The 16,519-nt window shown below is 46.6% G+C and overlaps 1 protein-coding gene across 1 annotated transcript in view; it reads right to left on the minus strand.

Annotated features, from left to right (window-relative positions):
- Positions 1–16,519, minus strand: part of LOC119431441 (otoferlin-like) — a 391,721-nt gene that overhangs the window by 34,238 nt on the left and 340,964 nt on the right. The window contains 7 exon segments of the mRNA XM_049657509.1: positions 670–813; positions 3,624–3,758; positions 4,734–4,927; positions 7,412–7,490; positions 12,771–12,908; positions 14,083–14,159; positions 15,391–15,589. Coding sequence (XP_049513466.1) covers positions 670–813; positions 3,624–3,758; positions 4,734–4,927; positions 7,412–7,490; positions 12,771–12,908; positions 14,083–14,159; positions 15,391–15,589 — 966 coding nt within the window.

The following is a 16,519-nucleotide window of genomic DNA, read 5'->3' on the forward strand; positions in this document are numbered from 1 at the left end:
GGCGAAAGGTAGCTCCACGAGGACTCACAAATTTCGCCGAAAGAGAAATGACGATGAATTTTGTTAACGTGCGGCCTACGTTGACAAAATTGATAGCTGCGACTGTCCCGGAGAAATATTTCTTTTTTTTTTTTATTCGAATACCCAAAGTTCCTTGAGGGCATTATGTAGGGCGGTAAAATTAAGGAGGGAGGGCGGAAGTTAGGGAAGGAGGTCCGTCAAACAAGGTGTACAGAAGTTTTCATTAAAACATTTTACCATAAACAACACAACAAAAACAAGAACCCGAAGGATAATAAAACGTACGTGCAATCATGGTTCACTTTAAAGCACGAAGACAATCTGGAAAACAACCGGACATCATAAAAAGGGTGAGATAAGAGAAAAATAAAGATGAGCTACCATCAAGGAAAAGAAAAGAACAAATCGACAAATCCCGTATTCTACGCGCGTATGTTGACTAAACGCTAGTGTAACAAATGCCTCGTGACATTTTATACTGACAATATTTACTTGGGTAGCTTTCTTCCTGTGGAGTATCTTAAGAAACAGGGGGAATGACGTCAGAGTTAAAAGTATCGGTAGCCCTGGACCGATTGTTGTTCTCGTATTATCCGACTTTCTAGCAAAGGCAGATTTTAAATTTAGAGATTGACGGCAGCCGTTTACCTTGACGACGTATACCCTGATGAGCACGTGTATAGGATCGTTACTTGGCAGTCCCTGGAAAAGCCCGTACGTTGGATCGGCGCCGGTTATCGTGTAATCCTGGATGTCCTTGGGCAGTGGGAACCTGTAGACTTGCAGGGAGCCCTTATCAGAGGAAAGGTAAAGAAGGAGATATCAGGCGTCTACATGGACTTGAAAATTTTCTCATTATTAGACTGTACAAACCTTCCGCTCCTACTTTATAATTGTAAAACAAAAAAAAACGTAGAGTATATGTTACACATATTTATGTTTCCTAAGTAGCATGTTTGTCTGAGCGCCGAGAAGCGTAGCGTGTTATAGTGATAAAAGTATGCCATCGTTAAGCGCCGGTGTCTTTCTAGGAGTGTGCCTGCGTTGAGGTTGAAATTTAAAAGTAAAAAGTGACTGGCTCGTACTCCTTTCATGTGAGAATAGCAATTTAACTTTTTAGGTAACGTGTTTTATTGTACAAATGAGAGCCCGATAAGCTACTGAACTCACACAGAGAAGCTTGTTTTTTTTTTCTTATCTTTTTTTGAGAAGTTAGCTTCTCGCAGGTTATCGAAATATGAATGTTGCCAGCAACATGCAACACCCACAAAAGGGCGCATGCGCACTTCATAGAAAGCTTCCTTGTTGTCACGTGTGTCACTCGCACCTGATCTGTAACACCTCATATATTCCGTTATCGCATTTTGATCAAAGGTAAGAAATCAATTTTGCGGCACTCGGTAAAGGGGCAGGCCCGTGAAACGAAATGCTGTCATCTACCTCATTGCGGCATGCGTTCGCAATTAGACGCCTGACTATTGTACTTTTGTTTAGACGTTCGCTTTTACATAAATAAGCCGTGGCTGTTGTTGACAGCTCGATTGTTCGAACGTGATGAAAGTACGATGGTGCGAAAATGAAAACTGCATCCTGTAACATATGCGTGCGAGGCGGCTATTCACAGCAGGAAATGGCTCTCGCAAGCAAAGATAAGTCTGCGAATCGCTCTTTCCACACTGCACATCGCCCAGCGTAGAGAAATCCTAGCGTGATTGCAAGAAAAAGATGGTGCGTGCAGCAGCGCTAATACAACATCTTTCTACCTCTTCCTCGCTTTTCCCGTAAAGTTTCCTGCTTAGTTGGTATGGTCGACTAGAACATTATGTCAGGCGCTTGTTTTCGCCTTTCTTTAGCGTGTGGCTGTATTCTGCAACATCATTTCCTTTCTGGGGTTTACGGGCGAAAGTAAGTTCCGATTATGAGTCACGCCGTAGTGGAGGGCTCCGGAATAATTTTGACAACGTGGGGCTCTTTAACGTGGACTACAACGCAAGCACACAGGCGTTTTTGCATTTCGCCTCCATCGAAATGCTGTCGCCGCGGACGGGATTCGATCCCACGACCTCGTGCTCAGCAGCGCAACGCCTTAGCCACTGAGCCACTGCGGCGCGTTTATTCAACAACTAATTTCACTTCGAATCCTATTTTCTTATCCGTTACGCCGAGTGTCCCCTCCGGGCGATAACTTCAGGACGTCGTCGTCAGACCTCATAACGAGTGGCGCAATGAATTATATGTGATTTGCGCTGTTATGAAACGGGACCCCTTGACTACATACCTTCGTAAAAGAAGCTAGCAAGATTACGCTACCAACGGCTTGAAAAGCGTCGCTTTTCTGCCGGGTTGGCAATTCCGTGAAATCTACGTCGGAAGCAAATGCACGGTTGCTGTCGCTGTTTCGGGTGCGCAGATTAGTCGCACGGGTGCAGCAAACTCATTACAGCAACTAAATAGTAGCAGCAAAGAGCTGGTCGAGTACAGCGCATATGAAACGATGCATTGCGTTCATGACCCGCACTGCCACGCTCTTCTGGGAATGGCGGTTCGGGCTGGGCCATCTCATATCAACGTCACATCGTAAACATGCCCAGGTTTGCAGAGAGCGTTTCCCTTGCGGATTTTGTCATCCCAGAAATAATGTTATTACAAACAAACGGAAAATCAAAGCTTCGTACGTCCGCAGTTTTTAATTCACAAGCGGGCCCGCCGCGCACCTCCACCCGCCCGTGATTCTGATATCCACCGCTAGGTGGGTTTCAGTGGTACCTCCACCAGTAGCGCACGCCACCTATACGCAAATTCTATGCTCGCATAAAAAGAGAAATGGCGACGCACCGAGCAAGCAAAACGGAAAGAAGACATTTCGGCGTCGCTGTTCGTCGCTTTGAATAATGATCTCCGCCAAGTAGTTTATGAAAAGTTAACGTTGTCTACTATCCTATAGTGTTCCAATAAAACTTCGCGCCAGTTAAGCTTGTCGTAAAAGTGTCTCCGACCTACACTGACCCCAGCGCCACCGCAGCTTTGCGACGTAATGTTACGCAGCTTGAACACTGTTTCCAGCGCTTTAACTTGACGATTACTCCAACAGAATGATTCTTGCTAACGTTGCAAGCATCCAGTCTCCCGCCAACACTGGTTCCCTTAAATTGTTTCTGCATGCAGTTTAGAGATTTCCCAAGTTATCCATGCAATTTTTGCGTGTTACACTTACAGAATTATTAAGGTCACCGTATGAATGCTGTTATTACTATAAAAATAGTAAAATAATACACGCGGACACATTCGGCAGCATATAGAACTTGAAGTACGGAGGGCTGGGACGATTCTTTTCTTGAAGTGCGAAATTACCTTTATGGGGCGGAATCTCTTTCTTCATTCTAAGTATTTTCGGTGGATGATGACCTTATCGTTTATATTGGGTTAAATCAAACCAGGTATGTGCATCATTTGTTTTAACCACGCGGATCTGCTTCGTTCAAGCGCTGGCTAAAGTAATGAAAATTGCTCAAAAATGTTTTGAACAAGAAACAGCGCTAACGTAAACTCTCGGCATATTAATAAAAGATCCAAGTTGGATGATGGACATCGCGGGTAGATACCTTGAAGAGGCCGACCACCCTGTTCTGGTCGTCCAGGTCATCTCCACTTCGTTTGCCACGGTACAATTCGAACGTGTGCAGCCACTCGCGGAAGCCATTGAATTCGGGAACGTTCTCGAGTTCTGTAGGGTATATCTGAAAACATAACAGCAGGATATGACTGCAATTGAAATTGAACAGCCTAATAGCGAATGTGCCCAATCACATAGGATGTTGATAGCGATTGATTATAGCATACATTTCACGAAAAAAAAAACGCGATTTGAAGATTAACAGAGCCTAATATGAGAGCGGCATTAGCGACATGTTCCTATTAATCATGTGCATTGTTTTTTAATTAACTAGATTTACGGAGGAGTTACGTACTTATCCACGCGAGCCAAGTGTACGTCGTATTCTAAATTTGGCGTAGTTAATTTTCAGTGTCCTCCTCTGTTTTTAGCAGGCACACATTTCAACGTACGCTTAACGTTTGTCAAGAGGTAGAGCAAAGTCGGTTAAAGCTTTACCGTATAAACATAAACGACAAAATTTTCACACTTCTCACGCTAAGCTACACTACCCTTTAGCACTATTAACATGTTTTCTAAGTAACAACCACCATAACGTCCTTACGCTTACTTTGACGATGCACGCGTATTAGTTTAGACGAGGCAGTTTTCAAAACCCAAGCATTTTGGAAGCGCACGCCACTTTTCATTACGTCTTGTAAACGAATAAGCATCACGTCTTCTAGACGTCGTCATTTTTCTGAATTTCTGTAGGAAAGCCGTTTGCTATACGTTTGAAGGGGGCTAGCCCGCTATAGTCCGCTATAGGCCCTGTCACGATCACGGTCGGCGTTATTGTGATTAGCATTCAAACAACGTAGCGACACACGGTACTGCTGAAAATCATTAATTGTGGACTTGTGTGACTCTGAAGCTTAGTATCAAGGAGCATGTGGTCCTGTTGAAAGCAATCTGGAGTGGTCATTCTGAGATGTTTATTTCGGGTTCGTTACCAACGGCACATATAACGGGTCCGTTAATCTAGTTCGCAATCTGATAACGCCAGGGTATTGGTCTTCGGACAATGTCGAATGATGAGACAGGCAACGTTGGTTCATACCTTGATCAGTCCGTCCTGTGGTATGCGTCCCCTCTGCGTCTTGGGCGACAGCCGCTGGGCAAAGCGGACGGCGCTCGAAGCGCCCTTGAACGTTCTTTTCTTCTTGTTTTCCGGCCCGTCTTTCTGGTGGCTGCATTCGAGCCGCTCCAGCTCCTTCTCCATCTTGCGCATGTCTTTGGCACTGAGCTGGCTCTCTGCACGATACGTAGCGGGTGCATCGCAGTGAGACACGGAGTAACGCTATATGTATACGTAGAAATAAATATATATAAATGTATCGCGAGTTTTAAAAGGAAGCTTTCTTAGTGAACCATCCTCGACTTTTGTAACCGTGGCTCCTGCTGTCTAGCCGAATAGGCGCGTGCCTCTCGTCGCCTAGCTCGTGCGCCTGAGACTACGTTCGCACAAGAGCATGTGCGCGCCTGCTCTTTATTAGGCTAAGGACCCTGTATTTCGAGTCGCATTTCACTCAACGTACGGCTGTCCTCAGAATTTTTAGAGCGCCGCTCTTAGGCCCCCGTTCCGGCGGCGAGCATTGGCGTCGGCGAAACCAAGCGGATGAGCACAGCAAAGTATGAAAGAGCAAACGCGGAGTGCAGCGGGGGATGAAAGAGGGCGATAGCGGAGAGAGCGCGCAGGAGGAAAGCGGAGGAGGAGGGTACGACGAAAGCGTGATATGAAAAGTGTAGTGCCGCGCTGGACGGGCGCTGCGGCGACGACCGCTACGAGATGGCGCCAGAGTAGCGTGCGTCATCTGTTCATCGATGACACCGCCGATACCATATATGGAAACAAAGCGCTGCATGAGCGGAGGTCTGCCTGCGGCAGCTGCTGTGAATTGCGCCCACGCGTCACCCACGCGCTGCCTCTCGCGATCTTCCGATTAGCGAGGCAGTCGCGCCACACTTCGCTTCGTGTGCAACGTACCACACGAGACAGATTGTCCGCGCCAGCCAATGTATCGCGACATGAAAACATGTAGAGATGCACTCAAATTTTGCATTAGGGAGTATCGTAATCGTCAGCGATTTTTTTTCCTCGACAAACATCACCTTCATCCTCTTGGCATCACTGCGCCAACGTGTCACAGTGTACATTCGCATGAAAAGCTACTTGCATATCTCGACTTAGATTGTGAACGTTGTATAGCACATAAGCATAAACGTGGTATTACAATAAAGTTGTCACCGATATAGTGCATAAGCATAACTTAGCATTGCATGAGTTTACACGTTTGATGAATGGCAATAAAGACAATCGCACTTAGTTTCATAGCATTTAAGTACCCACTTAGATGCTACTTAAGTAGCCACTTAAATTTCACAACAAGAATTTAAAAAAATATTTGGAGACGGAGGAAGGACTTGAGGCTCGTCGCATTAGAAAAAAAGACACACGGCATCTACTGATACTTCGGTCCTTCAAGGCACACGAAATACCAAACGACAGCACAATTTTTATAAAGCCACGTACAGGTACTTTATTTAATGCAGTGTCTTTTGCGCGTGGACATAGATTATTGTGTGTGGACCTATATGCACAAAAGCCTCTTGCCAATTCTTTCATCAGCTTGAAGCGGTTCGAAGCCGATGCAACAACTACGAGGTAAAGAGAGCCCGTCGAGACGTCGAACTTGTGGATCATCGTTGCTCTATCCAGAATGCCACGCAAATGCTGCACGCTGCGTGCAAAACATGAATTAATGCACACTTCCGTCCAGAGGCTGGGACCGAAGGCGAGCGTCTTCCACCATGTTGATACTTCAGCTATGGTCGGCAGAGAGTGCTGATGAAGGTAAGATAATATGTTCAGCACTAGCTCAACTGCCAGATCGTCGAAGTTCACCATTGTCGGTCCATTTCAGCTCGCTTCTTCGTCTTCTTCAGCTACTATACAGGTAATTTCCTGAAATAATGAGGCGTCTCGGTACTAAATTGAGTTCGACCTTACCGTCACTTCGGAAGATAATAATTTTCTCAGGAATGTATGCTGCTCACAAAAGAAATATCGTCGGATTATGGATTGAGAAGCCGGCACGAATGGTAGGTTATACCTATGATTTCCTCTGAGCACTATAGTTGTGCAGCTCGATTCACAATGTATAATCGTCAAAAATGAATCGTAGTAACCTGTTGTCATCATGATCAGCAACATCATCATCAGCTCATCTGATATTGACTTCAAGTTGAAGGCTCGTAACTTGCCTCATTCAACTCGATCAAACGTCAGAAACTTTTTTTTAATTTAAACACACCGCCTGCTCTTTTGCCATCCGGAGTGCTCGTGGCATCACGCTAGCTAACAGATCCCTAGACCGAAGTTCCACCCGTCGAGAAAAAGTTTCCTGTCATTTTGTAAAGAAAAGTTCATTCCCTTCCTTCTCTCTCACCTGAACTGCGCTTTCTTACCCTTCGAGTGTACGCTGTAACTCTAGTAGGCCAGTGGTTATCTGCTGTACGCATTATTAGATGTCCTGCCGCGGCACATGATGACCTAAGCATTACACGAACTCTGGCTTGGTAGGTGGCGAGTTCAGCGCCATCAGGGGCAATCGTGGCCCGGGTTGACCTTCCTTAATCAAGGGGAATATGTGAGAGCACAAACTCTAAAGAAAATGTTTCTAACTGCCATTTTTTTGTATTCGAAATGGTTTGTGCAGTGATTACTCATTTGCTTACCTCCGTCGCTGGACATGTCGTAGTTGTCGTCGCCAGCCCTCAAGTTGTTACCGGGCACTCCGTGATTATCGCTCGATTCCTGCAGCACGTGATAGAAAAAAAAGGTTGAAGTGTCGCCCGAAAGGCGAAGCATCAATAGCAATGGCAAAGTATGAGACAACTACACGAAGCAAGGTTCGTAATTTTAGCGGCCGCATAAATTGCACTAAACATTCGCTGACTAATTAAATTACCAAGCGTGGTGCCAACTGCGTACGGGCAAACATGAACAGCTCTCAGTCGATTAGCGCGAATACTCGCTGCCACAACGCTGGCGTGATGAAGAGTGGCAGCAGCGGCGAGCAAATTCCCCTTTGTGCTGCCTCTCACTTCAACGTGAACTAGGCGCACGAATACAGAGTGCACACGAAGTCATCAGCGATCTCGTGTTGCCTAGCCTTCGCGCCAACCGCAAATTACCTCCAAGACAGTGGGAGCGTGGCCGCGCTCAGCCGCGCCACGTGCAGCCGCGGCCTGAGTAGAAGAGGAGACGCGCGCTCACCTGCCTCCCTTCTATTCCCCTTCGTAGCTCACGCTCACCTCCCCCCTCGCACGCGTTTCCTCGCACCTACAGTACAGGGCGCACGGCCGCGATCGATCTTTTCGCACTTGCACCTTATACGGAATCTCACGGCGACGACGATAGCGGACGTTCACCCGGAGTGTCCAGTAATTGCTATCGCAATAAAAAAAAACGTCCTAAAAAGGAAGAAAATGGCTCCTTCGTCGAAATCAAGAGACTGCGACAGCGATAGTTCAGGTGGCTCCTTAAACCTTGCGATGTGAACAATAACGGTGAAGGTTATAAAGACAGTGTCTTTATTTGTAATATGAAATCAGGGTCAGATGCGAAAGACGAAAAATAAGTTCACAGTTTCGCCGAAAGTGAGAAGCTGCGAGAGACTATAGTTCGGGCATCGCCGGAGACCTGATGCTTTGAATCTCTTCTTCTTCCTTCTTTCTGGGGTATTATCGGCCAAAACGAGTTCTGATTATGAGGCTGGCCAAAGTGGAGGGCGCCGGATTAATTTTGACCACCTGGGGTTCCTTAACGTGCACTACAATGGTGCTGTGAATATCAAAAATTAAATTGATTACGATATTCCGTCTTTTCAAATCATAGAAATAACGGTTAGATAAAAACATTGAGAATGAACTTCACAGTTTTACCGGAACTCAGAAGCCGTGACAGTCTTTGGTTGAGCAGCTCTGCACACCTACTGTTGTGAGCCTTAATTATGATGATAATTTAATATCATTTATTTACGTCATGGAAAAAAGAAAAGAGCAAAGGGTGAAAACTGCTGTGTGAACAGTGCAGCAAGTTCCAATCACACAAAGATAACCATACGAAACATCGTAGACAGTGGTATGGAAATTACTTGACAAACAGCACGAATGAAATGTTTCAAATGACGATAACAAATAGCAACACATTGAACGCAACAACTAAATTTAGGCAGCTTCTCGCAATGGCCAAAACAACTAGTACAGCAACGATATTAAAGTATTTCTACAAAATGAGATCGTGCCAGGTGAATTTAAAGATAATTTGAATTTCAAAACTCGTTTTCAAACCAGAAATGACAGGACGTAGACAAAAAAGTGCCCCGCAAAAAAATTTCTAATAATCAATTAATCGATGAAACCCTGCATCGAAGGGATTAATCGATCATAGGCTAAATGATTAATGATTACACGTTCATCGAATAAATAAATAATTGACCATGCCTAGGTATAACACTCCTAAGATTCTCGAAAACGTAATCCCTCGCTGCTAAATGCAGTGCAGCTGCACTATTGGTTAGCGACAGAGCGACCTCTTACATTTTAGGCTGCCGAGCATTTGCTCTTCTGTCGCCACCTATCTGAATGCTTTACTTATCTGAATGCGGTTAGTATAACTTCTATTGTCTTCTTCATGAACAATTTTTTCTTACTTTCATTTTGTAGTGATTTAGTGATTCGACCGCCGCTGGAATAGCAATTGAAGAATATTAATAAGCTGGACCGAGTCGATACGTCTTCGTTTTGGAAAAGGCGCATGAAAAAAAAAAAGAAATAAAAACCTGCAGGATGCCGATACCGAAAAAAAGTCACAGGCCTGCGCGGCACACGCAGCACAGTCACAGCGTAAGCTGGTGGAGCGTCTCAAGAGTAGCTCCAATTTCGGCACCACGCACAACAGCGTCTTCGCGGCAAAGTCTCTTCGCCTCGTTTTGACTAGAACGATCTGAACTATCCGCCCGGCGCCGACGGCGAGCTGCGGCTTGTAATGCTCTCTGCACAGCAGTCTGCTGAGCCCGATCAAGCCTGGTTGTAGCCGCGCACGTAGCTCTACGATTCGCTTCTTCAGCAGTGATTCGTACTTTGCGAGGAGACGCCATAATGAGTACGGAAGAGGTATCCAGAATACGTGGCGCACATCTCACATCCCTTGACCCGTGTTTTATTGCGATAGCAATTATATGGACACTCAAAAGCAGATTTCTGCCGTCGGCGTCGCCGTCGCCGTCGCCGTGAGGTTCCGTATGACGTCAATGGAGATGAAATCGTCGCCGCTCGCCGCCGAATGCTGTATGTGCGAGTGAAAGGGCGCGAGGGACGCGCGCTTTCACGGGGAGTGAACGCACGGCGGACAACAAGCGCGCGTTCTGTGCCATGCTCCCTTAAGGGCTGCAGAAGTAGGCGTCTCTTTCCTCCTTTACCATCACCATATATGTAGAGCAAACGCGCCTTCTTCTGACGCACGAAAGGCCGCGGGGGGGGGGGGGGGGGGGGAAGGGAGGCGACGTTTAGCTGCGGCACGCAGTGCCTATTTATATCAGAGGCTCCGGCAACAGTCACCAACGCCGCACGCATTTTGTGCGAACGCGGGCAAAACGCCGAGAGCGTCGACAACAGTTCTGCGTGTTGCCGGTGCTGCTGCATGTCCAAGTTTATACGGCTGATAAAGCTACTATCATTACTCCGTATTGCTCTCTACAAATTTGCTATCGCAATTGATGCTTCGCCTTTCAGGTGAAACTGCGACCACTTTTTCTCGTATATTCAAATTACAATCCGACGCTATCACGTCTGCAGGTTGTGGTTAAGTCCTACTTTACAATTTTATTGCGATAGCAATTATATGGACACTCCAAAGCAGATTTCTGCCGTCGGCGTCGCCGTCGCCGTTGCCGTCGCCGTGAGGTTCCGTATGACGTCAATGGAGATGAAATCGTCGCCGCGCGCCGCCGAACGCTGTATGTGCGAGTGAAAGGGGGCGAGGGACGCGCGCTTTCACGGGGAGTGAACGCACGGCGGAGAACAAACGCGCGTTCTGTGCCGTGCTCCCTTAAGGGCTGGAGAAGTAGGCGTCTCTTTCCTCCTTTACAATCACCATATATGTAGAGCAAACGCGCCTTCTTCCGACATGCGAGAGGCCGTTGGTTAGGCGACGTTTAGCTGCGGCACCAAGTGCCTATTTATATCAGAGGCTCCGGCAACAGTCACCAACGCCGCACGCATTTTGACCGAACGCGGGCAAAACGCCGACGGCGTCGACAACAGTTCTGCGTGTTGCCGGTGCTGCTGCATGTCCATGTTTATACAGCTGATAAAGCTAATATCATTACTCCGTATAGCTCTCTACAAATTTGCTATTACAATTGATGCTTCGCCTTTCAGGTGAAACTGCGACAACTTTTTTGTTGTTGTTGATGATGACGATCATGATTGGTTATTCAAATCTTCAAAACGGGCTGGTGACAAATAGTCACCTAGCCTGCTTGAGTGAACCAGGTCCAGTTACAGGCAGCATGCAATTGCTATGCGCAACTTACATGTGACACGTTTCCAGGCACTTAAACCACATGACGCCACCATACTGGCGGAGGCTCGAGCAGCTCGGGATCGCGTTGATTGCGCGCCTTGTCTGAATCACATCTCGTCGTCTGCGCCTGCGCACGCTGCGTTTGCATGCGCCTTACCTAGATGGCGCCACCATACTGACGGAGGCTCGGGTCGTCTGCGCCTGCGCGCCTGCCTAGGGAGCGCTTATAGGGCATTTTTCCGCTGCCTAATAGCAAGCGTTTGCGTGGCTCAGTGGTAGGGTATCTGACTCCCACGCAGCGGGCGTGGGTTTGATCTCGGCGGGAACCGGGTACTTTTTTCGCATTTCCGGTGATAGCGGTTACGGTCATCAGTGGCGGAGGCGGCGGCGGACACCATCGCGAACCAAAACGGCTATTGGAATGAGCCCATAACAGCTTACGCTGTAAAATGAACACAGAAACACAGCACATAAATACGTGACTTCTTACTCGCATACGTTGTCGATCGATATGCAATTGTAGGTCACAAAAATGGTGAATTCCAGGCTTTACACAATAGAGGAAGCGGTACTTTGGAGACGATACTTCAGTAATGTCCAGTGCATGCTACCTTACTCATTCGCTGTAAAGACTGTGGTAAAAATCGAGCATCTTATTGAAATACTGCATCAGTAATTTCGGCGACTGGCTCAAGGAGTAAAACTAATACGGGGTTTCCATCACAGCTTGTGACTTTTAGTGTAAGAGAATATTATTTTATTCGAGAGACATGTAATTCAGTTTCCGCTTAAACTATACCAGCCTTCTGTAAGACTGTAATTGTAAATGGGCAAGTAAAATTTACGTAACGTCTCCTCAGGGAGTTACCTGAATGATTGATGTAAGCATTTCGTAGTAACGACGTGGTGTTGAGTGCTCACAGTCAACACTGCTGGTAATCCTAGCACTGCTCCGCGGCTGCGGTCGTCTTGGCGCCATTACGGTAAATGTCGACAGCGCTGTGGCGACGCGAACTGCTGCGGAAGGCGTGAACTGATGAGGCAAGCAAACTACTGCAAGTGGCGGCGACAGGTGCGCTGATGAATTTCCGGTCAGAAGCCACGGGTGCTCCACAGTTCTGGCTTACTAAAGGTGTGCCTAGTGCGTGCCTGATTGCACACGTCACGTGGTCAGAGACGCGCTCGTGCCACTGCTGGTGCCTTCGTCATCGTCTTCTTCCACAGCTGGCTCCAATTCCGCTGATCATGCCAACGTTCCCGTACAGCCCCATCGAGCTCGTGCCACTGCTCGCGCGTTCGTCGTCGTCGTCTTCCACAGCTGGCGAAAACATTGCTGCTGGCTCTATCTTGAAAGCGATCGTCTTACGCGACGGACGGACGGACGGACCGACGGAGGCACGGGCAGTTTTCTCGTTGGGTAACGCATATAAAAAGAAGGTCATGAAGGCTTGACTGAGCCTGTACCCCTGCCTTTATACAGCCTCTTAGCTGCATGTATCAACTCACCTTGGCGGCCTGCTCGACGGAGGCGAAGTAGCGGCTCCACCAGTCCCGGTTCTCCTCGTCATGTCCGGGGTCCTCGGTCGCCATCTTCTTCTTCCTTTTGTTGGCCTCGCTTTTGATCTCCTTCTTGCTCCTGAAGCCCTGAAAGAATTAACAGTCAGAACAGGCAGACGTTATAGTGCCCAACCCAACACACTGCAGTTTTGTCGTCAGCTAAGACGTCTCCCAGCGATCGCCAGTAACCCCTGCCATGCATCAGTGAAACTCATCCTGTTGCTGTACCTAACCTAATCTAACCTCATCTAACCTAACCTAACCTAACCTTGTCACACCAGTTCATCATCTTCCACCCTGCAGGGCTTTTTCCTTCAATTAGCCTGGTTCTGTTATTATAGCAGAGACAACCGGTTATTTGTTCCGTGCATTATGTGACCTGCAAAATCAATATTATTAATATCAACTACATTCCGTTTAATATGCTTCGCAGGCAACGCTCCGGACCCTACGCTAGTAATGCGGTCGTATAGACGTGTCGCTTCACGCGTTTCGCCGTTGTGTTGCTTTTTTTACCTGCGACGCTTTTTAAAGGGAAAAATACTCCATTTATTGCAAGGACTACTTGCGGTTAAAAATTCAAGTCAAAGAAAGACTCATTTCGTCCTTCTTTGTGTTTTTCAGCATGTGACGTACTATATGTTCTGGTTGCAAGCGCAAGTGATGCTCAGTAGCCATTGGTCGCATAGCTGTGTCACTCCGTATAGTGGCAAATACGTGCAGAGCTGCGCTACCTTTCATGTAATAATTATATCAATTTTGCGACATAACTATACGACACTTAATGTTATATCAGGCTACATAGTGCAAACCTATATCCTTCTTTCCTATGAGGCGCTCACTAGACTTACCCAGCACCTCCACGAGATGTCACGTTGACTGTCTGGTTCTTCACCGTCACTACAACGTGAAGTCTGTTGACAGTGGCACACTGGAGGTAGGCGGTATTTTATCGCGAACGCAAGCCGTAAACGAAGTCTGTTTAGCTTGCGCATCGTTGCCTGCTATGCATAAAATGAAGTATAGAAATTCAGCCACTCGCGTGTCGCGTATAATATAAACTGCCTTCTTACTATCTCCCCACAATTTCTTCAAAAGTATCTCGATCTCAGACAGAAACTTATTTGGAAATTTACGCAAGCTTTCGCATAACACGGAACTCTCTTGGTGAGATACGTAAATAGTAACTAACGTAAGCAAAAACAGGTTCAGCCGTTTTCTCGCACTTTGTGAACCTTCAGTAGTCGAGAAAAAAACTTACGTAGTCCAGCGTAATGAGCGTTTCCTTTGTTGACAATATATTGGAGTCAGCTTCGACGTCTACCAAGACACCTTCATCTGAATTAGAAAAAAGAAAAAGAAAAAGGAGAGTCTTGCAATTTTGAGTCAGCAAATTAGCGAAATCCTTTCAAAGCCTTACAAGTTCTTGGCTGACTAACCGGGAACAAACTAGGATGAGCGCACGAATACCCTAAGATGACTATAAGTAACATCAATAAATAAAAGATGACTAGCGGTTATATTTCTCAATACAAAACCAGATGCAAAAAAAATAAAGAAATAAAAGCGCAGATATGCGCATGCGTCGATGGTTAGCGAGTTTTTGTGATTCAGCTCGCTGTAAACATCATGGTTAAAAACGAGATGCTGTATCCGTCCCGATGCGAACATATGTATTTCGTGCGGCTCATTTCATTTCAGCCACGTTCTGACGTTCAAATAACACAGGCTAGCACCGCATTCACTGAAAACACCTAAGACACGTCAAGAAACGTCAAGAAGCGTTGAAAGAAAAAAAAAAACAAAGGGTCTGTTTCGGGTTTTGGTCCATACATTTATCTGCCGGCTAATTCAGATAATTTATGTCATTCCAGAGTTTCAATGCAGTCACGAAAATTTGCACCTGTGGTTCCCGGGGATGCACGGCTGGTTTAACGAGCGAAAATTATTCTGAATCGTTTCACATAATCATTTTAAACAGCGTTTTCTGCACATTTGTGGCCCCGGAGAAGAGAAGAAGCCTGCATCACCCACAAGCATCAAGATCTCTTCAAACACAGCTAATAACAATCACAAAAGAAGAGCGGACGCAGTAAAACTAGCCAGCTAAATTAGACTAGTTCGCAGGTATTCCGCGACTCAGCCATATTGGCCCTGCGCGAATACGACTCAGGGCCAAAGCTACCAGAAGCGGGCCTTTGTGCTTACGGGGTCACGCCGTAATGTCCTATGAATGCATGTGCACTTACAGGACACGACAACTTGTTGAATGCATTCGCCACCTGTGAATGCGTACGTCATCTGTAATGCATGTGGCGTATTTTTTCACAAGACTATTCCTTCGCGTTTGGTTAACGCCCATGCATTTACAAAACATCAGGACTTGGTTAATGCAAGTGCGATCGCAGGACACGACGGCATGGTGAACGCGCATGCCTGCCGTGACAGCATACGTATTCACAAGACGCACTGCTCCAGCCTCGTGTCACGTGTGTTCTCGTTCTGGTCTCGCGTTGTGTCGGTATAGTGGTTGTACATTCGTCAGTGCTGGGCGGGCGTCAGGCCTCACCGATGTGCAGCGAAGAGGAGGTCTGCGAGGCGCTTCGGTTGCGGTGGTCCCTGGAAGAGGATCGCGACTGGGGCCGGAAGAGGAACTTGTGCAGGGAGTTGACCACGTGCGTGCCCACCAGGGTGAAGCGCCCGAAGCTGCGACAGTCGATGACTCGGATCGTCAGCGGCGGGCAGTACGTCTCTTGGTCCGGCAGCGCCTGCAAATACACAGACACCCAACTGTTGTCCACAATTCGGACAGTGCGGGCATCGCCGAACCTTATGGGGGCAGCAGTCTCCTCTCATCAATTTTATCAGGCCGCTTTAATGATGCCCTGATCGTCTGAACCGAGGGTCGTTAGAGGTTTGTCGCACCTACAGTGCCACAAAAAGCGTCCTTTTTCTTTCAGGTTACAATATGGGCCTCTTCGATTATCCGTTCCTGACAGTCCCGGACTGCCCAAGACGGTGCTTTCAGCCAATGAGCGTTACGTGTGCAGTCTTTCGAACAGTCCGGGACTGTCAGAGACGGATAATCGAAAAGGCCCAAAGCTGCCGACGGTCATTTGCATATCACGAATAAGGAGGAATATGACTAGTACGTTCTGTTCAGCCAGGTACTCAAGTGATGCTCTAATAATAAGTGATTCTACAATCAACGTGGCGATAATTTATGGATGGTATATTTTTTGTCACGCGCGCGCCTATCACTGAAATACATATTCGTGTAAAATGTGAATATCTGCGCTGTTTCTCTATTTGCTCTCTGCAAACAAAAACATATGCTTTATTTACACGAATTGTCAGTGTAAAGACGTTTTTGTGCTCAAGTGTATATTGTGTGCATAAATTGATTTATATTTACATTTTTTCCATATTTGTTTTCTTAGTTCACTGCCTATTTTTGCGGTGTGTATAGTCATATTGTGATACAATATGCTTGTTCGTTTTTCGTTGTGTTTTCTGTAAGTGATCTAATGCAGCGTTTCATGTATATTTACTTAAAACAAGAAAGAATCCTTTTTAATTCGCAAAACGTGAATGGACGAAAGAAGGCTATCTGTACTGTGGCCTTCTTCCTTACTTCGATGTTTTGTCCATTCGAAATGATTTTTCCTTGTCAAAAGTAATGCTTCACCAACGAGCTC

Source organism: Dermacentor silvarum, chromosome 10, assembly GCF_013339745.2.
Source record: "Dermacentor silvarum isolate Dsil-2018 chromosome 10, BIME_Dsil_1.4, whole genome shotgun sequence".
Classification (NCBI taxonomy): Eukaryota; Metazoa; Arthropoda; class Arachnida; order Ixodida; family Ixodidae; genus Dermacentor; species Dermacentor silvarum.